The sequence below is a fragment of the Colossoma macropomum genome, unplaced genomic scaffold (assembly GCF_904425465.1).
Source record: "Colossoma macropomum unplaced genomic scaffold, Colossoma_macropomum, whole genome shotgun sequence".
Lineage (NCBI taxonomy): Eukaryota > Metazoa > Chordata > Actinopteri > Characiformes > Serrasalmidae > Colossoma > Colossoma macropomum.
In genome coordinates, this window is record NW_023494785.1 from 35979952 (window position 1) to 36004624 (window position 24673).

At 38.7% G+C, this 24673-nt stretch overlaps 1 protein-coding gene across 1 annotated transcript; it reads left to right on the top strand.

The window, feature by feature from the left end:
• The first annotated feature begins 1539 nt into the window (after positions 1-1539).
• Positions 1540-24399, top strand: she (Src homology 2 domain containing E). Its single transcript, XM_036592722.1, has 7 exons — positions 1540-2424; positions 3294-3435; positions 10390-10516; positions 14776-14994; positions 16466-16670; positions 19923-20042; positions 20979-24399. The coding sequence occupies exons 1-7, from the start codon at positions 2069-2071 to the stop codon at positions 21160-21162; spliced, it is 1353 nt and encodes a 450-aa protein (XP_036448615.1). The 5' UTR covers positions 1540-2068; the 3' UTR covers positions 21163-24399.
• The last annotated feature ends 274 nt before the right edge of the window (positions 24400-24673 follow it).

Consider the following 24673-nt stretch of genomic DNA (forward strand, 5'->3'; position numbering starts at 1 on the left):
TCAGTGTTTGCCTGATTGTGGACTCATTAGCCAGTGTAAGAGAGGCCTGCAAATCCTCAGACATTATCCTGGGGTTCTTTGTGATCTCCCAGAATAATCTCCACCTTATTCTTTGAGTCATTTTTGTTGGATGACCATTCCAGGGAAGGGTAACAATAGAATTAAATTTCCTCCATTTGTCCATTTGTATCTGCCTGACAGTAGATCACTGATGTCCACTCTCTTCAGAAAATTTTTGAAACCTCATCCAGCTTAATTAGCACTGGCAAATAATTTTCTGAGATTCTCTGAGATTTCATTTGACTGAGACATGCACTAACAAATGTGTGCGATAAAGACCAGACCTTGATGGTGAAGACTCAGGTTGATATTTTTTAAATAGGGTTAGGTCAGCCACACTCACACCTGATTGTTATCCAACTGATTAAACCTCCTGACCGAAATTATCACCTATACTAAACTGATAATTCTAGAGGTTCACCAACTTTTGCCAACAAAGACTTTTAATGCTAGATCACTTTGTTCAATAAATGGATGAAAAACTATAAAAGTATCTGTGTTATTTGTTTTATTCTCTTTATCCTTTGTTATATTCACTGACCAGACACTTCATTAAGTACACCTCTTTATATCTACACATATTGTCTATTTTACTAGCTCCACTTACCATGTAGGAGCACTTTACTCTACAATTACAGACTATTGTCCATCTGTTTCTCTGCATACGTTGTTCACCCTGTTCTTCAATGGTCAGGACCCCCACAAGACCCCCACAGGGCAGGTGTTATTTGGGTAGTGGATAATTCTCAGCACTGCAGTGACACTGACGTGGTGGTGACGTGTTGTTGTGTGTTGCGCTGGTACGAGTGGTGGAGTTTTTAAACACCTCAGTGTCACTGCTGGACTGAGAATGAAAAAAATCCAGCCAACAGCGTCCTGTAAGCACTGATGAAGGACTGGAGGATGACCATCACAAACTGTGCAGCAACAGATGAGCTGCTGTCTCTGACTTTACATCTACAAGGTGGACCAACAAGGTAGGAGTGTCTAATAGAGTGGACAGGAGATGGATAACAGTGTTTAAACATTCTAGAAGCACTGCTGTGTCTGATCCACTCATACCAGCGCAACACACACTACTCCACCACATCAGTGTCACTGCAGTGCTGAGAATGATCGACCACCCAAATAATACCTGCTCTGTGGTGGTCCGGTGGGGGTCCTGATCATTGAAGAACAGATTGTGTGTGTGTGTGTGTATATATATATATATATATATATATATATATATATATATATATATATATATATACAAATATACATATATACATATTTATATATAGTTCTGATGGCTAAACAGGTTTGTCACATAGACATTTGATATCCTGACTGAAAGGTGGTTCACGTTTTTACCCTCCGGCTACTCTGCAGACCCCAAACGACTCGTGAAAGTCCCTTTCCCCTCTCGTGCGCGCGCGCACACGCACGCGCTCTCCCCGCATCCTCCCCAGAGCCCCCGCAGAAAGCGCAGGCGCGGGTACGCGCGCGTCCTCCTCAGCACTCCGTGTGGACTGTCGCTCTGAGTGGACACACCGGGAATGGGCTCTTCGGAGAGAGTGAAGAAAAACTTCCAGTTTTTCCGCGTCTATGCCCTTCAGAGGCTGCTGTTTATTTTGCGGGAATAAGTCTGAGGGAGAGAACAGATCAGAGTTAGGAAATGGGAAAAAAATAAAGAGTTGCTAGGAAAAGTCAACGAATGGGATAAAAAATTGAAAATTTGGACTTTTGTTCGTTAAAAAGGGATTTAAAATATCTGGAATCATTCCCCAAAAGTTTGGAACGAGATTTTAAAATTTTCTTTTACTCACTCGACACGGAAATCCAGTCAAAACACTCTGGAGCCAATTGGGCAGAACTCAATTTAGCTGTTAGCATCACTAGAAAAACGGTTAGCTAGCAAACAAGTCGGTTAGCGTGGAAAACAAGAAGGTTAGTAAGCAAAGAGCTGAAAAGTTGCTGAAAGTTGTTGGTTTGTGTATGGAGAGTTGTTCAGACGGTCGGAGCGGTCATGGCAAAGTGGTTTAAAGATTTCCCCACCAGTCTAAAGACGGGTTCCGACCGAATCCGGTCGGCTTCCGAATCTGGACCCCAAACTCGACCCAAACCTGGGCTGACCGTGAGCACCGGTGCTAAAGGGAGCCTGAGGAAAAATTCTGAAAATGGAGGTGGTGGAGGTGGAGGAGGAGGTGTTGGATCGCTGCTGTCCGGCAGAACCCGAAAAAACTCGGCCATCGAGCTGGGCCGGAACCACTGGAGCTCGGGATCCGGCTCGGTAAAGGACGGAAAAATCTGGGAGATCCTGATTCCGGGCAAGAACAAAAAGAACCCCAAAATGGAGGGCTTCGAAGACCACCGCACTCTCAGGTAAGGGTGGGTGATGGGAGGTCAAATTATACACTGTAAAAAATCCTAAATGAAAAAATAAATAAAATTAGTTACTGGGCTACTTTAACACTGTGAGGCAACTGAACTTCTAGTAGTAAGTTAACTGAACACTTATGAGAAAGAAGGTTCTTCAATAAAGGAAATGGTTCTGTTTAGAACCATGAGTTCTATATAGATTTACATGATTTACATCGTTCTTCTAATGGTGACATAGTTCTTCAGGTTGATGCAGAACGTATATGATTTTGAAAATGGTTCTATATAGCACCAAAAAGGGTTCTTCTGCTGTTACGATGTAAAACTTGTAACAATAGAAGAACACTTTTTGGTGCTTTATAGAACCATTTTCAAAAAAGGTTCAACACGTTCTCCATCAATAATCAATCAAGAACCATTTCACTTTGCAAAGAACCATTTAAGGATGAAATGGCTCCATATAGAACACATGGTTCTAGATAGAACCATTGCCTTAACTAAAGAACTCTTGAAGAACCATCCTTTTTAAGAGTGTACAAGAATGCATCTTACACCCTTCAACTGAAGTTAACTAACTTTTTGAGTTAAAACCCCAAGTGTTTTATTACAGTGTATCACAGTATTACCTTTATAATGACAGCATATAAAGATATACATAGAAATAGTAATAATGCTATAATAACACTTAAAAATCAACATAACATTGGAGCAAATGTAACCTAACTGTACTATGTAAGCTGTTCAACTCATTTTTACTGGGGGTGGCGTTTGTGGTTTACTGTTTTTCACAGTATCTGTGATACATATTAGGAATCAATATCATGGAGCATCAACACCAGTACACATTTTAATATCAGTGCTTCTGTTCTTAGGACCACCAGCATCGCTGATGCCTACATGAGCCGCATGATCAAGGTGGACAAACAAGATAAGTGTGCAAAGTACGGCAGCGGTCCTGCAGAGGGTTCTGGGACGGACAACGAGAAGGGAAAGTCACCTGTTAAAACTGAGACGGTGAGTCCAAAGTGGTCCACATATCTAAGCTAGTAAACAACAGTGATTCTACTGTGATGTTTCATTAGGTGAAGTCTGGTGTCTGGTGTCTCCCTGAGTTCTTAAGACGTCTCATCCAGCAACTACAATTGAGGAGGGTGAATATAACATCACAATACAGATTGTGATGTTAAAAAAACATCACATCTTGAAAAACCAAGACATTTTCACAACGCAGAGTATGCACTTTTTAGCTTTTTCGAAGTTGGGAACAGACAAAAAAGCGCCAGTAATGGCACATTTAAAAATACAGAGCTGCACTAAAACAGTAGTTAAACAGTCCTAAATAAAATGCTTGTCCAAAATTTTTTTTTAAATATAATTTAAACACGACTGCTCCTCCTTTGCATTGTGTGGACATTTCATGCTGACTAACAGCAATGCTCCATAAACTTTGTGGAATAAAACCTTTTTAAAACATCTTTATGTTAATTTTGTTATGTTATTAACATTATGTTTAGAGCATTTTTGACCTTATGTTACTATTTTGTTATTTTTTTGGACAGCAGCGTCATGCTTTCTTTGTAATGAAGCATGCAAAGTGGGTCAGTGTTTTTAAACACTGATTATATGCACAGAAAAGTGACATAATGTCATGTAATTTTTCGTGATAGCAATAAATATTGTCATATCGTCCACCGCTAACCACAATGAAGTATTCTGTAACTTTTAATGTAACATAATATGTAAACAGAGGTTGGACCAGGAGTTAGTTAACCCTTTAAAATCCCAGGCTTATTACATACTAAGGCTTATTATTTAATAACTACAGGGACTTCAGTGCCAACAGGCTGAGCTATACGTATAGAATTGTGTAATTTTAAGGGGTTCAAAGCGTTGTTAGTGTATATATATAAAAAACGTTTCCAAAAACTTCCCAAGGAGCCTCAGCTTTCCGTGGAATTGCAGTGCATCCAGCATCTATCAGCATAGGAAATGAAGTTTGTTAGGCTCTATTCTTCTCTTTTTGGATCATTTTGGTCTAAAATAAAGTGCTTGAGCTCTAAAGTTGGAAGTGTGAGCAACAGTAAAGCAGTCCAGGAGTTAAACCAACACAATAGAAGGAAAATAACCAAAAAGGAACATTAGGAACTCAATGTAAGTAGAACTGAGTAAAGATTCCTTTCACAGATATTCTTAAAAAAATATAGCATTTGACACTCACAGAAACACAAATCCTGTTACTTAACAATAAATGGAACTAATTGCTGTGCATTTTTTAATGTAAATTATGTATTTATGACAGTGAGGAACTAACACAGGGCCGGTGGGATTTATGCGGGTAGCAAAAAAGTTAGCTTTTTCTGTAGAAGAGCAAAGTGAAGCTGTTTATTTTTGTAGAGACACTGTAGTGTAGGTTATACAGTGGTTTATGTATGTGGGGTTTCTGCTCTACATACGATTGAATGCATGACATGACATACTCCAGTTTTTTTAGCTGCGCTGTTGTCTGTGGGAACCAAAAGAAAACGTTTTTGTTATGAAAGCCGAGATCAGTATCTCTCTTCCAGCTTTCTTTGTTTTTGCCGTATCCCCTCTTCCCCCACCCTCTCTTTCTCTCTCTCTCTCTCTCTCTCTCTCTCTCTCTCTCTCTTCTCCATTGCCATCCCCTATTCACTGTGTGGTTGCATTATGATCAGTCAGTAGGAGAACAAACACAATGAGCATGAACCTTTCCCTGCCACTCTTCCTGTCTCTATTGCTCTGTCGTCCTGCCTGTACGCACACACAAACACACACACACAAACACACACACACATGTGTACACAAGGGTCACACAGGTTTTGTATTCAGTGTCAGGACGTGGGGTCATATACACGTCCAGTGTGTATTATTTATATGTCAGCATCTAAATATGCCATTCTTCTGCCAATTTTAGTGCCCAATTTCTATTTATTTGAGTTTAACGTTGGAAAAAATAAAGAATACAATATAAAACACGACCACATTTTATGTTTATATTTTTATGGTTATATTCACATTTTATAATAATTGTAAATAATCAGTAACTGTGCATCAGATGTGCAGAAGTGAGTTCTCTGTAGAGGATGTGTTAACTTATTTCCAGAAAATCAACAAAACATTCATATTTTCGCATACAACTGTATGTAAGCACCTATATGTCACAATAAAATATCCAATATGTTTTGTATATATGTGAGCACTTATATGTCCCATAAGTAAGTACTTGTATGTTATAATAATATTTATATACATGTACTTTTATATGTGTACTTATATGTACTGCATCTCTCAATCCGAGTAATACAAATTACAAATTTAGCCTTGTCACTCTGTAAATCCTCAAATTCACAACTGAGTTGTCCAGTTTCAGTGGTCTAGTGCAAATTTTTCCCAGCTTCTTGACAGCTACACATCCTTTTAGGACATGCAAATAAACAGTCTTATATCTAAACTCCTCAGAAACACTTTAGCCATTTTAGATGCACATGAGAAGGGAAATTGTGAGGCAGCTAAGGTGAGTTTGGGTAGTTGCTGGTGTGAATATTAGAGTGTCTTTGAAAGAGAACAATGTCAGTGACTCCTCTGGGAACAGCTTTTGTTGGGAGGACACAGATGTGACTCATTGGTTTTAACATTTGAAGGATGGATGAGTTAGAGGTAGGACTGTGCAATATGGCAATATATACCATTATTGTGATATATTATGTCACAATACAATAGAATATACTTTTCTGAACATATCACAGATATCATTGGTACTTGTGGAAGACTGATCAGCTGCATGATTCATTGTAAAGAGAGAGGATTTAGTGCAATGAATCAAGTAAATTCGGTTACTCTGTGCATTTAAATGTAGCTGGGCTATTATTTGATCCGTCCCGTTTAAGTGTATTTAGTGCAACACAGTATGAGACATAATAAATAAAAAGTCATTGTATTCACAGTTTTTGATTATTGTTATATTGTTATTTTTTAAATTGCAGTGCTGCTGGTTGTTTTTTCTCTGTTCCAAATGATCAGATGTGCAAAAAGTGAACATTGTGATATGTTGTGTATCATGAAAATTTCTTGAAGTATTGTAATATATTTTTGCCATATTGCCCACCTGTAGTTAGAGGTGCACAAAAGTAGAGTAGACGAATTAAATAAATGCTGATAGATTTGATATTGTGTTTAGTGTTGGACGCTTCTGTGTAATTTTCTGTTCAATATGTTTTACTTTTTTCTGACACTGAAAAATGAATAACTTGTACTTAATGGTCATTTTGACTGCAAGTTAAATAAATGAGCATGTTAACATATTTTCACATATAAAATAAACAAAATATCATTTGACTGGGGTGCCGAAACGTTTGTATGTAAACACACCTCCTCTACAGAGAACACGCCTCTGCACATTTTTTATGCCCAATTTTTGCTGAATCGAACATCCTGGGGAAAAAATAGAAACTAAAAAGGGACCTGTGCAAAAGTTATGGCACATTTTAATTTGTATTTTTTCATTATGTTAAAAGCAGCAAATAAATAGAAATTGTGCACTAAAATGAGCACAAAATGTGATATTTTATGTTTGTTCCCTGTACAGGATGTGTTAGGATATTTTTCCTTTAGAAAGCAACCACCCATGTAATCTGTTGAGTTCAAACATAATAATAATAAAACTTTGATGGAGCTTTTTTATGAGGAAACATTTTTGATCCTGGCTCAGAGTATGTCCTGAGAACGTACATAAAACAAACTCACATACACAGTGCAGAGCTCATCACTGCTCTTTCAAGGGGTGCGCACACACACACACACAGGTGCACACACACACCCATGCACACACACAAATATTGAAAGAATAGAATACAATACAATGTGAGTATCTTTTCTTCCCGTCCCCAGTGAAGGGCGACGTTTGAAGAATTATGTCACATGATACGGACACTGCAGCCGCTCCCAGAGGTGGACTGGCCCTCCGGCTGCACTTTGAACAAAATACCACAGAAATCAGACTCTCATGAAGTCACAACAAAAAGTCCGGGGGCGTTGGTGTTGGGGGAAGAGGGAGGGGAGGAGCTGCTGAACTGGACAGGAGATGAGACACAATATCCTCCTGTGGTTTAGTGGTGATTCAAGCATGAAAAACCTTTAATACACTCCAGCATTTTTATATTCAAAGCCAATGGGAAGGTGCTTCAGCACCTGCTCATTGTCTTGAGTGAACAGGTCCTCTATTCTTATTCATGGTAACCGACCATATGCTACAGATACAGCAGGTAGAGAATAGCCTGGATCAGTATCCACATATTGGGTTTGCACTGGTACGTACGGTATACTACTGAAAAAATGTGATGCATTGTATTTGCTTGATTCATATGTATACATCAGTTCCACTTGAGTAAAATATATTACATCAACACAATTTTGTATTTCAGTTTATCGTAGCACTGTTTCAGTTTATTTTAGTGTTTTATCACCTCTTCCTTTAACAACACTCTGTAAGCATTTGGGAACTGAGGAGAGCAACTGCTGTAGTTTTGGAAGTAAAATGTTTTCCCATTCTTGCTTAACATAGGATTTCAGTTGCTCATCAGTTCAGGGTCTCCTTTGTTGTATTTTTCATTTCATATCTTACCAAATATTTTCTGTGGGTGACAGGTCTGGACTGCAGGCAGGCCAGTTTAGCACCCGGACTATTTGAATACGGAGCAATGCTGTTGTAATACATGCAGAATGTGGTTTGACATTGTCTTGCTGAAATAATCAAGGCCTTCCCTGAAAAAGACGTCATCTGGATGGCAGCATATGTTGCCAAAACATGTATATATCGTTCAGCATTAATGTTGCTTTCACAGATGTGCACATTACTCATACCATGTGCACTAATGCACCCCTATACTATCATGAATACTGGCTTTTAAAATGTGCACTGATAACGAGCTGAGTGGTCTTTAGCCCGGAGGACACAGTGTCCATGATTTCCAAAAAGAATTTCAAATGCTGATTCGTCGGACCACAGGACACTTTTCCACTTCCCCTCGGTCCATTTTATATGAGCTCAGGCTCAGAGAAGGTGGCAGCATTTCTAGATCCTGTTTATATATATTTCTTCTTTGCGTTTTAAAGTTTTAACTAGCATTTGTGGATGCAGTGATGAACTGTGTTCATAGACAGTGGTTTTCAGAAGTGTTTCTGAGCCCATGCAGTGATTTCCACTACAGAATCGTGTCTGTTTTTAATGTAGCGCCACCTGAGGGCCCAAAGATCATGGCCAGCAAATACTGTTTTTTGGCCTTGTCCCTTGCATACAGAGATTTCTCCAGATTCTCGGAATCTTTTAATGATATAATGTACCGTAGATGATGAAAAGCAAAAGTTCTTTGCTATTTTATGTTGAGAAACATTATTCCTTAATTGTTGCACTATTTGACTGTGCGGTCTTTCACAGAGTGGTGAACCCCTCCTTATCTTTACCCCGAAAGACTCAGCCTCTCTGGGATGCTCTTTTTGTACCCAATCATGTTACTGACCTGTTGCCAATCAACAATACAACAATAGAATTTCTCCATTTCAACATTTGATATGTTGTCTTTGTACTATTTTTTGTGAAATATAGGGATTTGCACATCATTGCATTTTGTTTTTATTTACATTTCGCACAGGGTTCCAGACATTTTTGGAAATAGGGTTGTATATCCAAAATGGTTGCTTTTCAGGAGAATATTTAACATAAATGATTTTAGACCATGTCTGTTGGTCAGTTCTCACACAATTTAAAAGGCAGTGTTTTTACATGATGTGAAAGAATGTATGTGGAAGTGGAATCCAGCAAATTCAGTTACTCAGTACATTTCAGTGTAGTTGGGCTATTATTTGACCTGAATTTCTATGGTGTAATGGTGGTTCTAGCTTGAAAGACCTTTAATACTTATCGGGTTTGCACTGATACATACGACTGCACTGATGATCCAAATCTGAATGTGGATTAGGGGTGGCTGATAAGACGTTATTCATGATCATCACAATATGTTATGTCACATTACATCTCAATATCTTTTGAGCATATTGTCAGTACTTAAAAACACTGAACAACTGCTTCTATCATTACAAAGAACAGAAATAGTCCTGTTTAATTAGATTTAGTGCAGTGCAGTATGTGAAACACTAAATAAAAAAAGCTGTTCATAGTTTTAAACATACTATTTAAACGTAGCACTGTTGCAACTTTCAACCCTCAGAAAAACTGAATATAGTGGTGGATACTGTGTTTCATGAAAATGTATTGTGATGTAAAATTTTTGCCATACTACTCTCTACTAATGTAGAACCGTTAACCGCTTAACATTCCAGGTTTATTTTTAAAGGCTTATCATTCGTTAACTACAGGGAATTCAAATCAAACTAATGGAGCTAATCTTAGGTTATAGAATTGTGTATAACTTTGGGCTTGCTGGCGAGCCCATAACTTGTTAAGAGGTTAAAGGAATACCTCTGTGTTTTTCAAAGCACAAAATACAAGAAAATGGGCAGTTGCTTAAGCTTATTTTGTTTATCGTCCATGATAATTGACAATATGGCCCAATGTTTTTTTTCACCCAGCTTTTTCCCCCATTAGCTTGGTCTCTTCCTATTACACAATGCTACCAGGCTGGGAGGGTGAAGGCTAACATGTGCTTCTTCCGAGACGCGTGCAGCTCCACTCCATCTTTTGAAAGACCCACATCTTTCAATTTGCTCGCAAAAAACATCAGATTCATCCACGTGGGGAAGGGGTCTGAAGCACAACGCATGTTACAAAATGTTCTTCTCCATGCAATTACACATTTCCACCAGAGAGGTCTCCAAATCCCCAAATACCCAAAATGTGCATAGAGTAGCTTGAACAATGTAGAGTAGTTTAGCTAGTTAGTTAGTTAGTAGCATATTTAATAGACTCTTTCTCTTTTGTTTATTCTCGCTCAACAGCTGATTATACTGGAGGATTATGCCGACCCTTATGACGCAGAGAAAACGAGGGAGCAGAGAGAAGCTGAAAGAGAAGGAGAGAATGATGGATACATGGAGCCTTATGATGCCCAACTCATTATCACAGGTAAAAAGAGACAGAGTCTTTCTCTCTTTTCATTCCTTCCTTCATCTCTTATTTCTCCTCTACAACAATGAGCAGAGAACAGCAGCGTTTTCAGGGTTTTTTAAAAAATCTCGGCACCCTCTCTCCCTGCTGGTTGCCACGGTGATAGTGTTGTGCTGGGACAATGGGTGCAGTTTCCTCTTTCTGCTTCCTGTTTCCTGTCTGTGTTTCCTTTGCCCCATTCTCTGGACAGGAAGTTGACCCCTGCCGTCCCCCCACAGAAGCGCCCGGCAGTGTGAGAAAGCCCTCCCCCCTCCTCCGCTACCCCCCCAATCACTTCCCAGAACTCAGGAAGCGCTCGGCTAAGCCGGCCAATCACGAGCCTGGGCCAACCTTCCCTTGGTACAGCCATTGTTTTCTCACACAATAGGCCAGACACAAAGTGACAGTGGAGTAACGCAGGCTGTGGACGTAGAAAGATCGAGCACCAAGCTTTGCCTCTTTCACCATTTGATTCCATAAACTTTATGTACAGTTTTAATTACAGTAGAATCCAGCACGTCCTAATCATATAAATTGTGATAATATTTTTATTGCACTATTTTTCATTAGTATGTTGCATTTTGCATTGATCTAACCATGCTCCGCCCACAAATGCATTCTTTCTTAGCAGCTGTGAGGCTGGACAAGCTATACAGAATGTTGGCAAAAGTCCCATTCAACCTTGAGAAACTGTAGTTTACTATTCTGAGATGGAGTGTTGTAGTTAATTGAAACAAGGCAGGTTGGAAATAACCACAACAAATTTGATTCTGTGCTAACAAGCAGTGGAACAAGCGCCTTTGTGCATTTTTTTTTTTTTAAAGAAAAATGGAATTTGCTTCTTTACTTGCTATTGTTATGTCTCATACAAGTTGATGGTCTCAAGGAATGCAGCTCCACCCACTGGCATCTAACTATAAAGACAAATTCTACAGATTTTTCAAAATGTCTGCATAATTCAATCTTTGAGATGTAAAGAGTCATTTAGAGTGGTCGATTGTGAAATGGTTCATTGTAGAGCAGCTTACCAGCTTGGATTCTCTTTACACTGGATAGGAACCAGGGGTTGCCATGTTTACCATATTTAATATCCAAGGGCATTATTGAACATACAGGTCTTCTGAGTTTTATATGGAATGCTGATGATAGTGAAATAGTGGTCTAAAAAAACATTTTCTTTAGGTGCTATTTTGCCTCAGCGCCTTGCATGTATCTCTCAACTATGATTGTATAAAAAAAAGACATTTTTTATACGTAGTGTTATAATACTTTTCTCTAGAACAGAGATTGTCTCATCAAACCACTCTAAATGACTTGTACTGAACTAATAACATACTCTAAGTTGTGAGATATAAGCAAGAGTTCCTCATTAGGTCAAAGGTGTTTTTTACAAACGTTCTTTAAAGCATGGCTGAGCTGACAACAGTAGCTATGAAAGAGCGGATTTGTGGGCAATAGGTTGATTGTGAAACCCACATATTTCATCCAGTGGAACAATCATATACACAAATTTAGATTTCTGTACTGTTTGGTACAGAGCTTAGTTAGCAGGCCAGACCTGCCACCCCACAGCACAAGCTTGATTGTAAGTAACTGATGCTAAAATGTCACCCGTTCAGAGAACAGTGCACCCTTTTAGAGGATAGCTGAGTAACTGGCGTTGGAATGAAAGCTGAAATCAATCGTGTTTATTGGTGTACGCGGAGAATATGCAGTTCTCATACGTATAGATCTTTAAAATGATGGTTCTTCAAGCGTCCTTTGGTAAAGAAAATAGTTCTATATAGAACCATGAGCACTCAAAGAACCCTTTGCTTGGTTAAAGGGTTCTTTGCATCATGAAATGATTCTTCAGATTTATGAAGAATGTGCTACATATGGTTCTATATAGAACCTTTTTGAAAAGGGTTCTATGTAACACTATAAAATGTTCTTCTGTTCTTATGATGTCAAGATTGTTACCATAGAAGAACCTGATTTGGTTCTATATAGAACCTTTTTCAAAAAGGTTCTGTACAGAACCTTCTACAGCACATTGTTCATAAATCTGAAGAACCATTTCATGATGCATAGAACCCTTAAAACATGCAAAGGGTTGGTGGCCCCTGCTGTAAACTGAACATTCACCAGGCTTTGTTACTGTCAGTGTTTAACAACAATTATGCAATTTTAGTTAGAATACGACTTTGCATTTCTTTAAAAAATGGCCGTTATGAATTACAGTGATTACATTACAGAGTAACATTATGAGGCCATATTATAATTGAACCTACCAAGTGTGATTAACACTGATTAGTATGTTGCTCTCTGCAGAGAAGCCAATCAGTTGTGAACACTGACATAACCTCCAGTGGGAATATTTGACACTCATCAGTGCATACGCGACACAGTGAGAACGTGCTCATTATTACACTTCACTAATGAGCAGGGCACACTAGTTGGATTGAGCATAGTGATAAATAAAATGCAGTTGGCTTTGTTTCATCTGACAACCAGACCAGTGCAGATTCTTAAAATTGTAATGAAAATATATATTTCTTTTTTTGTATATTTTCTGTATCAAGTATATCGTTAAATATGCTTTAAGTGTCCAGTTGTGCCTTAGATGTGTTGTGTCCCATAGGAAGTGAATATATTTAGATTCTAGAGAACTAATCAGGATTTATAGTTCCGTTACTGTGCAAAAGTCAGAGACATCCTCTCATTCATTTCATTTCCAGTCAAAATGGCTGATAAGTATAAGTTATTCATTTTTCAGTAGATATTTCTGAGGAGGTTAGATATGAAGCAATCCACTTGCGTAAGGAAGTGACAATCAAAGGAAAATAAGAGAAAAAAAGAGGAGTTTTCAAAACTGGAATTAAAAAAATGATCAAAAGCTACAGAGAAAATGGGACTCCTAACAATCACCTGCAAGACCTGGTAGACACCAAAACTGTCCTCATCAGATAAACAGCACTTAAAGCTTTCATCTTTGAGAGAGAGGAGAAAATCAAGCTGCTTCAGATCTGAAACAATCCACAGGTGTTTCAATCCATCCTTCCACTGTGAGTAGACAACTCTTTTGGTCTGAAAGGATGTGTAGCTGTTCCAAAGCCCTCACTGAGAAAAAGAAATACACTAAAAACATTTGTAAGTCAAACAAATAAGCTACTGGTTTTCTTAGAAGACTGGAGGACTGTCTGCCCCAGAGTCCAGACCTCAACCTCACTAAATATGTTTGGAAGTATTTGGATCATGAGAAGCAGAACATGCAACCGACTTTTAAGACTGAACTTTCAAGGTGTGGAAAAATATCTGTGCAGATTCCTTTGAAAAACTGAAAGCAAGTCCCCTAAAAGAATGGAAGAGTGTAGACAATAAATACTAACAAAACTTGATATTGTATTTAGCTATTGAGGCTGCAGTTTACAGCAATTTTCTGTTGAATATCTGTTTTCTGCTTTTTCATTTTTTTTCTGAAAAATAAATAGCATACTTAACTGTCTTTTTGACAGAAAATTAAATAAATAAAAAGAGTAGTATCTGACCTTTACACATTATTGTAGGTTTATATTTAATGGAAATATATGATGCGTCATAAACAATCAAGTCAATATTAGTCTATTTGGAGAGCCTGTTTTTTACAAATAATTTCAAACATATTTCTGAAGATTAGTGATAATTTTAATAAAAGCAATCTATACATCTCTGCCTCAAATTTAAAGGTAAACTTTCTTCCTAGCACTACTGTCTGTGAAGAATTCAGCTAAAAGTGACAAGATTGGAAATGTTACTTGCCTCATAGGTGAGGTTACATGTAACAGACTGAGGGACTTAAATACATAAGACAGAAAAGTCTGGGAAAATGGCTTCCCAACCTAAAAATAAAAATATATACAAATCAAAGTTGAACAGCAAATATGACAGTGATAAAACCGAAGTGTATCTTATTTAATCTACATCTATGGTAAATCATGAATCTGTGAAGATGATGAAATTCGCTCTTTTTTTAATTTGGGGGGCTTAGTTAACAAACCTGCTAATAAAGCTCTCACTGAGTTGTTAAATGTGTCAAGACGATGTTAGATTACAGTCATCAAGAGGGCAATTAAAGTAATGTAGGGGTAAAAAAAACACTTGAAAAAATCACTTTGTGTGGTACAAAACGATCCTTAGGGTGCATCTTGAAAAATATCTGTCCAATTGCTGTGAGAAGACATGTGACCAGGGAATGTTTTGCATTTGTCTTTGTGTAGAGATTCGTCGTCGAGGATCAAAGGACCTGCTGAAGGTGTGTGTTGTGTTGAACGGAGGAGAAGGGGAGGGGTCTGGACCCCCACAGATCTACGATGTCCCATACGAGGAGGTCCTGGAGGGGATTCCCTTGACCCGACCGGAGTCGGACCCCCGACCACCTGCTGAGTACGAACTGCCCTGGGAGTGGAAGAAGGAACAGATCGTCCGAGCACTGTCCGGTAATTACCATAACGCTCAGTTACAGTCATTTAGACAATTACGCAGTTTTTTATCACTCCTCCCAAATGCAGTTGATCAACCAAGATATGTTTTGTGTCGAAAGGTTGCTTTTCAATTTTGCACTTGAGCTAATTGATTAATACAGTAATAAGTAGTACATTACATGAGGCTAATGTAGCTATCAAGTAACTAGCAATGTATATGATAATAAGCATTAAATTAGAATTGTCCAAAATTCATGCCTAAATCGTCCCACAGTTGCCTCAAATCGTGTGATTTGTTAGGTAGCCTGAATGTTATCTGTGCTTTTTTCTTGTTTATACATAACAGTTTGTCATACAGTGTCAGAAAACACATAAGCAAGTCTACAAAGATTACTTAACTACTCGACACAGTTTGAGACAAATGTTTGATAAGTTATGTTTAAACATTGTTGCTGAAAACTGATGTCGGTTGCTGTGTTTTAAGCAAAAATTACGTGTCTTTTAAATAAACCAAACGCCATCTAAACACTATTTGAGTTAGATTGTACAACTCTGATTCCAACTAACAGCAGCGATTAGATTTGATGTGATTAGATGTTTCCAACATTGACATGATTGACCAGACCGTCTCCTATTACCTGACACATGAGTACCTGACACAACTCTCCAGTGATAAATTAGAGCATAAGTTAGATTTTTGGCTAAACCATAGACATGTCACAATCATTAAATTACAATTGTCATGAAAATAACTGGGATTAACGATTTAATCCCAGTACAAGCCTGAAGTGGATAAATCGGCTGATGAGCTGTCTTGCTTCCTAGCTCTTGATATAGTAGCTTGCAACTGAGGACAGGCCCAGTTCAAGCTCAAATAAACAAACATTACTCACTGCTGCCCTCTATTGTTATTAACATACATCAAATGAACAAATATTGGATGAGTTTTAATAAATACATCTTCCGCTTTCTTTTATTTACATGTATTTGACTCAACCTGACAGACGAAAATACGTCTTCATGTCTATACACTGTAGTGTGCTGGATATCTTGTTTATCTTGTTGGTAATAATGCTTTTGAGCCTGCTGATAATTGTGTAGATTATATTTCAGCTGTCAAATGTCATAATGTATGTAGATGTACAATACCAGTCAAAAGCAAGCAGTTTTAAACAGACAGCAATTGTCTCCTTATGAAGCTGCTTGAGAAAATGTTCAACACTGTAAAACTGCCTGAAGATAAAGAGGACCAAATTTAAAGAATCTAAAGTAGAAAATAGTTTTGATTTGTTAACATGTATTTAGTCATGTATGTATGTAAGTATGTAATCCCCTGTGTGTTATTTCATTCAAGTAATATGTGTTATTTCCAAACCCCTTCTGAGTAGCCGTGTCCAAACTTTTGACCGGTGCTGTATGTCTGGCTATTAAGAACGTGCTGTAGAATGATTAAGCTCAAAATTTCAACACATCTTCATCCTCGCAGCTCAGTTTGATGGAATGGAGCGTGCGTGTAAAGAGGATGGTGGCACCCCAGCTGTGAAGCAGCAGACCCTGCGCTCCGTCAAGAGCTGGACCCCCAAATCGTTGCGCCCGTCGCCCCCCTCCCCAACCTCACCCTCCTCCCCAAACACCAGCCCCGACACAGAGAGCCCCAAAGTGGACCCTACCCTGCCCCTGGAGAAACAGAGGTGAGATTCACTTAACCCTTGGAAGATGAGAGTCATTTCCTATACATTCAACTTATATGTACAGCACATATGTAACATGTTTAATTATACAGATACTTATGTATTATTAAGATTAAGAGACCCTTATTAGTCCCACAATGGGGAAATTTCACCTCCACAATTTAACCCTTCAGTGCAGGGAAACACCACATACACACTAGTGAAGACACACACTAGGGTGCAGTGAGCACACTTGCCCAGAGCGGTGGGCAGCCCTATCCACAGCGCCCAGGGAGCAGTTGGGGGTTAGGCACCTTGCTCAGGGGCACCTCAGTCATGTACTGTCGGCTCAGGGGGTCAACCGGTGACCTTCCGGTTTTTTACCAGGTTTTTTGTTTTCTCTGCCTGCTGATATCAGTTTACATCATACAACCGCATTTGTTCTGTTCAGCTTCAAAACACTGAGTAACTTTTGCTTAAGTTTCACAACACGTGAGACTGTAAGGAGGTATCTGTTATGTTTTTATATTGTTATACTTATTTGTTACATATGGTGAAAGTTATGTGCTTTATATTTGTCAGCTTATTTGAATTTCCGGTTCCACCTTAAATGGTGTTAGCAGTTACGTTCTGACGCTTGTACAGGTGCCAGAATGCGACTATTGCAGTATTTGAATAAGAAGCTGGCAAAGAAGAAGCTAAATTCACCTTCTTCACCGTTACCATAGTCACTTCTGGGTGAATGATTTAACTCTGTCACCCGAATTCTTACCACTGATTCAAAGTGAGAAAGCCCTCCTTCTTCCAATCTAACACCCTGTAAATTCGCATCCTCACCTTCCTGTGATGAAGTGTTCGCAATCCCCACCACCACCCCATCTCCTCCCTGTTCCTCAGTCCTGCATCAGTCCTGCTATAGCTATGAGGGTCCGGCCTTCTAGCTACAGGCAGAAGCTGCCCAGAACTCCAGCCAAAGATCTCAGAGCTCTCCCCGCTCCCTCAATCAATCTTCTCTTATACCACCACCACCATGTTGAAGGCATGGTCTGAATTACTTTGTCTATAATGGTTTTTTCAAATACCAAAAAATCTTTAATATGAACTCTTCCAGAAGTGCCCCAACAAAAACACCCTTTCTAACCCCTTCAGCCTAAGTCTGTGCATGCCGTTGGTGGGCACTTGGATCTGTCCATGAAATGATTTAATATTTGAAATGGTAAACTGTCTCCTGGAAAACCAAACCAAACGTTTTGCTTGTGTCACATTCAGAGTGTCCTTGTGTCCTTCAACTCGATGAAATGTACTGTTGGAGTAGTTGATGTACATGCATGTCCACGCTGGTCGTTGGAGTTTTCTGTGTGCTGCCATGCTGATCCCTGTTTAACACTGTTGATCACTGTGGATGCACTGTGATAGTTTCAGAGGGAGTTTGAACATCTGTTCAGAATCAGTAAGCACTTGTAATTGTTTAATCGTAGTAATGATAAAATGAGACTGCAGTATGAAGTATATTCCAATTTTTTGTATATTCCTGTGTTTTTTCTTGCTACTTTTTTCTTGGTACTTTGTGGCACAAACAAAGGGAAAATCTGCAAATTCGCCTTTTTGATGAGTGTGAAGAAGAACTTTGTGAGCTTTCATTGTTGGTTAATCTGAGCCTGAAAAAGAAACACCAGAAATTTGCAGTTTGCATCTTCTATTTTGATGCAGATAGCAATTTAGCAGTGATTTAGCTAGAGAGAGTGTATTTTGAGAATGACAAACCTGTGGACTCTTTTTATGTAGTAAACAGAGATAACCCAGTACCACTTTTCCTTTTCTGACACTGATACCTATATTGGAACCTTGAGTATTGGCCAATGCTAATCCAATATATTTTTTAGATCTATTAAGATTTAAAATGGGCTACTATTTAATGAAACACTAAAAATGAGCATCTATAACTGAAACTACTCAAACATTCTACTGCCCCACAGTAAGAACTACACAGCTAACAACATAACATCACACATAACGAGTGAGTGCTATTTCAGGATAGACTTGTTACAGGACTGAATAACATTCATGTTTTTCTCTCCAATACCCAATAATACTGATTTGCCATCTCTGATACTAATTTCTAATAGGGCTGGGATGAGTTACATACACTGCCAAACTAAAATTAATCTTCAGTGCTGCTTTATGAAGGACCATCCCTTTTTTAGTAACAATTTAGTAACAATTTGCATGTTTTGTCGTTTGTGAATTGTGTTAATTTCGAAAGCTGAGGCTACAGATGGCTTGTTGTGGTCGCAGGAACTTTCCTTTCTGCGTCTGTTGTTTTGCTGTATTTTGCGTCTTAAGGTTCTGAGGGGCTGTCGTGTTTTCAAGTGGTATCAAACCTATAGTGGAGAACCTTTTGGTCACTGTACCTCGTCCTGATACTCAGCCTAAACGGAGATTGCAAATCACTTCTAATGTTCTGATGTCAAATGTTCCTCATAGAAATTATGAAATAGTTCCAAGTGGCTGACATTTTCACTGTCAATCTGACCAGCGCAGGAGAGGAAGGAAACAAAGCGTTTCTGAACAGTGTGTCTTGTTTTCATTACCTTTAAAATTATTTGTAGATTTTGACTCTTGTAGACCTGTTTATGGTGGCCGATAAGCCCCTATGCACAATACAGTTAAAAAGCTTTGCAAACGTGATGCAAATTCAGAAAACACTTTCGTCAAATGACTAGACCAACTACATTTCAAGCGTGCTGCGAATACAGAAACCATGTGCGACTTCAGAAATCCTGTAAAGACAGTCACAACATAACAGAAGGGGTCACAACGCAGTGGAAATGTTCCTGAAAGACTCTGAAAGGGGCTGGAATGTCTGTGATGGAAAATCACTGACAACAAATTTTGAAAATCAGCGCATATGTTGTCATCTTATTCAAAGTGTTTCTGCTTTTGCAGCTCGTTTTTGTGCTTGCAGTTTGTTGGGTCTTCCAAGCCATATCTGCTAACAAAATGCTAGATGGACTTTTCATATTTCATATTCATATTCTTCAATTAAACCTCAAAAAAGTTTTTGGATTGTTGTGTTGGAAATTTCTAGTCAACTTTGGCTCCTTGATCTCCTCCTCATCCTCTTATCTAACTCTCCTTTTCCATCTTTCACATTTCCTTCCCAATGTAAGGTCCACACATGTTCATTTGAGGTTTAGTTATATTGCATAATCTCTCTCACTCTCTCTCTCTCTCTCTCTCTCTCTCTCTCTCTCTCTCTCTCTTTCTCTCTAGCTGGTATCATGGCAGTGTGAGTCGTCAGGAGGCTGAGGCTCAGCTGCAGAACTGCAGGGAAGCTAGCTTCCTGGTGCGTGACAGCGAATCAGCTACCAGCAAATACTCCATCGCCCTGAAGTAAGGCTGTGTGCATTCATACGTGTCCATGAAAGCATGTGTGTATTAGATATTATAGAAGCCATATCACAGGCGAAAAAACATTTATTTAAGCAAAAGAGTTTGATTTACTATGTACACATAGATAAAGTTTTATGGGAGAGATATGAAACTAAGCTGCAGAAGCAATTCATCCTGGTTATGATGTCACAACCATGAACACATGTACACACAGTTGTATGCAAAAGTTTGAACGCCCGCAGTCAAGTGATGTTTTGTTGATTTTCTAAGTGAAAATAAGTGAACACATCTTTTAAATGCATAGTTACTGTTTATTTAAGTTTAACATATTGGGAAAAAATGAAACATACATTATAAAATGTGTCGTAACATTTGCACAGGCCACATTTAATGTTTTGTTTTTTCCCAATATGTTAAATTCAGCTGATTTAACAGTAACAACAGTATTTGTGCATTTAAATGTGCAGTAGTGAGTTCTCAGTGGACGGCAGGCTATTATAGAAGGATGATAAATAGCTAACGCTACTGCTAGGAAGCTGAATATCATGTCTGTATTTATTAATTTCTACATCTGTAGATTTCTTTGTTTTTTGGTCCTGGAGGGGGCGGTATTCCCAGTAGTTCCCAGCCAATCAGCTCTGTTGTATTTGCATATATCGGTCTTTAAGGCACAGTAACAAAAACGTATATGTTTTTGTACGCCTGTATAATTCTGAGCGATAAAGAGAGGTTAGAAAGTGGTCATATAAAAGCACATTTTGACAGATTTTGGAACATAAACCTACACACACACGTCATAAGTGGACCTCAAGGCAAACAGTAATAAAAAGCAAGAAAAATTTAAGATATCAGCCCTTAAATAAGAGAGGTGTAACTAAGCATCCTTGAAAACACAGATGTAGATGATACTGAATTTCTCTCTCTCTCTCTATCCAGGACAAGCCAGGGTTGCGTGCACATCATCGTAGCACAGACCAAAGAGTGTGGCTACACGCTGGACCAGAGCAGCTGTGTGTTCCCCAGCATCCCGGAGGTGGTACACCATTACTGCACCCAGCGCCTGCCCTTCACTGGAGCCGAGCACATGACCCTACAGCACCCCGTACCCCGCACACACTGATCACACACTCATACCCACAGCATCAGCCCTTCAGTGAAGCCGAGCACACGGTCTACCGCACACATGCACTGAAAACATCCAAACACAGCACCTACCTTCACTTACATATATGCACATACATTCTTTCCACTGGATGGAACAAATGACTGCCTGCCAAAAGTTTGAGGACACCTTTCTCTCTTGTTCAAATCGTACCTTGTAATGGCATTAGGGTTCTTTTTTGTTATATTTCCACTCATTTTTCATTAAAGTAAGACCAAGTGATCATACAAGCAAAAGGGGCCTTGGGTAGTGTTCATCACAGTATCTTCCTTGGTATGAAGAGCAGGTTTTGTTCCAGACCATTGTTAAAGTAAATCCTGGAAAGGTTTAAGTGCTGAACATGAGTGCAGACAGTTCTATTCTGTTTAAATTCCCCCTTCTCCACCTCCCAGTTTCATTCACCAAATGTGAAAAGGGCCAAAGAGACCATCACATATCACCTATGCTTTGGGCTTATCCTATGCATTTCACAAATGGCCCCCAAAAATTGTATCAAACCCTTTAATAAGTGTGTAGCCTTTTATACCAGCCCTGTGAGTCTATTTTTTCAGCAGCATTCTTTTAATTCTCTTGCAGAAATGCTTCAACTTGCACTACTTCCAGGATTTGTAAAAGTGATATTTGAAACTAATCATATGCAGACAATTGAAATGTGGAATCAGAAATGCTAACATATACTATATATCCAAACGTTTGGCGATTGGGCGCCCACTGAAATTTAGGGTTTATCTTTTTATTTACTTACGTTAAGGTGGGGCTTTTGTCAATTGTTCCTTCACTTTTTCCAACAAGAAATGTTGCAGATATCTACATAATATGTTAAGTTATTGAGAACAAATAGAAAAGAAAACATGCTCATATTAAATGCTGGGAAAAAAAAGAGTCCCCAAACTTTTGGCGGGCAGTGTGCTTATACTTTCTACTCAGCCTAAAACTCCCAGTGTACATTAGCGTGTTTGTGTGTTGTTTGTGAACAAGCCGGTCCCTCTTTTCATTCTCATGCCCCTTATAAACCAAGGCCATTAGACAAAATATTAACCTCTTGCAGTCCAAAAGGGTGATAAGTATATTTCACAAGTGCTAGTGTAGTTTTTATAGCGTGTAATTTGTTTTTTGAATATGTTTCTTTCACTCCCTTCTCATCTTCACCTCCTGGTGACTTCTGATATCATGTGAATGTGCCTGGGTGAGCTGGCTAGCAATCACTTTCAACCTGAAAATGCCATGATGGGAGGGGATGAGTTGCTCTTAGGCCCCCCCTGCTGGCTGCAGAGGCGCAATGCGTCAAGGATGAAACTACTCTCTTCTGAGATGCCTGTGCAGACACAAAGACCCAGCAGTTCTAGACCTGCAGTTTCAAGACATGCTGTTGTTTTAGAATTGTGCCCACTTATGTAATATGTTGACTCCGTGGCATTCCTTTAATACATCCCTTTTTATGTTATGTTGTATTCCGTATCGCAGTACTGTACCCTCAGCATCACCGGTTTAACATAATTCATGATTTTTGTATTTTGTTAATCAGTTTGTACTGATATACCCAATAAATACCCAGTAGTCATTATGCAAAAATACACCATACAACCACTGGGAATCCCTGTGGTGTCACCCAATCGTGACTGTTAGCCCCAGATCTATAGACTAATAACTGCAGCCAAGCTAACATTTGTGTAATTTTTACCTGAGTTGTCAAACAAAATTGTAAAGAAAACAGCGACTCTGTCTTTATTCAGCACAAAACAGACACCAGATACAAGCTCTTCACCCTTTCACCCAAAAAAAAGCCAAACTTGCTAACCTCAGCTTTTAGCTTGTTCTCCTCCTCACCTAATGACTCATTTCTGTCCACTGTACTCCATTCTCTCCCTTGTAATGATGATTTGGAGACAGTTGTTACGGCTATACGCCTGCAATAAGTAATGTTAGCTAGCCTTAGCTAACATTCTGCATTCACCAACTAAAAAAATAAAAAATTGAAACAGTCCGCCCCCAAAAATCAATCCCTGAGCAGTTGTAGTTTTTCAAAAGTTCCTTCCATCTTGAAGATACATCATCGCAAGAGGGTTTTCTTAATCTTTTAACCCTAAAATCTCACTGTAGAGACTACTGCGGCACAGCTGTAGGATGGGCATGTTTACAACAGAAACAGTAGAGATGGTTGCAATTTTCATTTCACCAGAGTGTCCTTTTAATAGCATGTGGTCAGTTGGAAGGAGCATAAAGAAAAAAAAAAACAATTAGCTGTTATACTTGTCTCCGATTTTGGTTATAAGTTATGAGTAAAAGTTCTATATTACTTAAGCACCTTTCATAATAAGTTATGAGACACATTTTTGTTATACAAATTTAACATAGGTTGCTAGCTACCGTAACATAATTGTACCTGCTGGTTTGCATTTGGATTACATTTCGTCAGTCTAACTCTGGTTATGCTTGTTGGCATAAGCCTAAAAGTTAGAGGGCCTCTAACCTTAAACCACTGCCTTGAAGCTGCATGATGAAATGTCAGGTTTAGAATTGCTGCACTCTGGGTCTGCTGATGTATCATGATGGTGGTCTCTTCCCTCAGGTTAAGACTTTATTGCCACCTAAAGAGGTCCTAGAGAGCTTACATCTGTCCTCGCTCAATATGGCTGTCATTTAGATGATGTGACTCTGAGTAAGCACCCTCTCAGTTTGGTAGCATCATGTGATAGGGGGAGACTTAGCTAGCAGGTGGATTTAGCCATGACTAAACAAGATAAATACCCTAAAATAACGAGAGCTTACAACTGATTTGGCTACGTAACAATTTTTCCCTTGAGTTTACAAGTTAGCCTAAACAATTTATAGGCAAATCAAGCCATTCTGTGGACTGACATGCCTTTTTTGTTGTCCTTGATAAAGATTTCCATTGATTGGTTAATTTGGTGGTGGGTTGGGGGGTGTAAAATGGATTTTATTGGGCACGCACTCATGCATAGTTAAGTGGTAGAGTACCTGTGACTCTGGCCAGTAGCCTAATCCAGATGAGTGCCCTTTGCTTTGAGCAAAATTGCATTTTATACAATATTCTCTGTTTATATTTGTAAGCAGTGATTTTGATTTTTTTTCCTGAAAATTAAAAAGGGTAGTGTTCTCTGCTCATGGAGATATTTTTGCCTCTGTACAATATAAGACCATGCAAAGCCTGAAAATAAAGCAATTTTGATTGTACATGGGTTTGATTATTGGGTGAGATTATTATTTATTGTCGCTGTCTGAACAGAACCTCTGAAAAAATCTTCATTTTTTATTTGTTTTTTATTAAATATAAAATAATTAGCATATTTTCCTGATGAAAAAAATGGGATTCTTGATTATATCATTCCCTCAAATACAAAACAGTATGATAACTGCATAAATCAGCATTTTTTTAAAAAATATGTCACCTCTGAAGTGTGACGTTGGGATTGCAAACACATGCATTTGTGAACTCCTGCTGGTGTGG

Bases quoted from the DNA above. Each gene is read 5' to 3' on its own strand.
- she (XM_036592722.1), top strand. From the start codon at position 2,069: ATGGCAAAGTGGTTTAAAGATTTCCCCACCAGTCTAAAGACGGGTTCC. The intron at 14,995-16,465 runs GTAATTACCATA...TCATCCTCGCAG, and splicing joins GATCGTCCGAGCACTGTCCG to CTCAGTTTGATGGAATGGAG. The intron at 16,671-19,922 runs GTGAGATTCACT...CTTTCTCTCTAG, and splicing joins CTGCCCCTGGAGAAACAGAG to CTGGTATCATGGCAGTGTGA.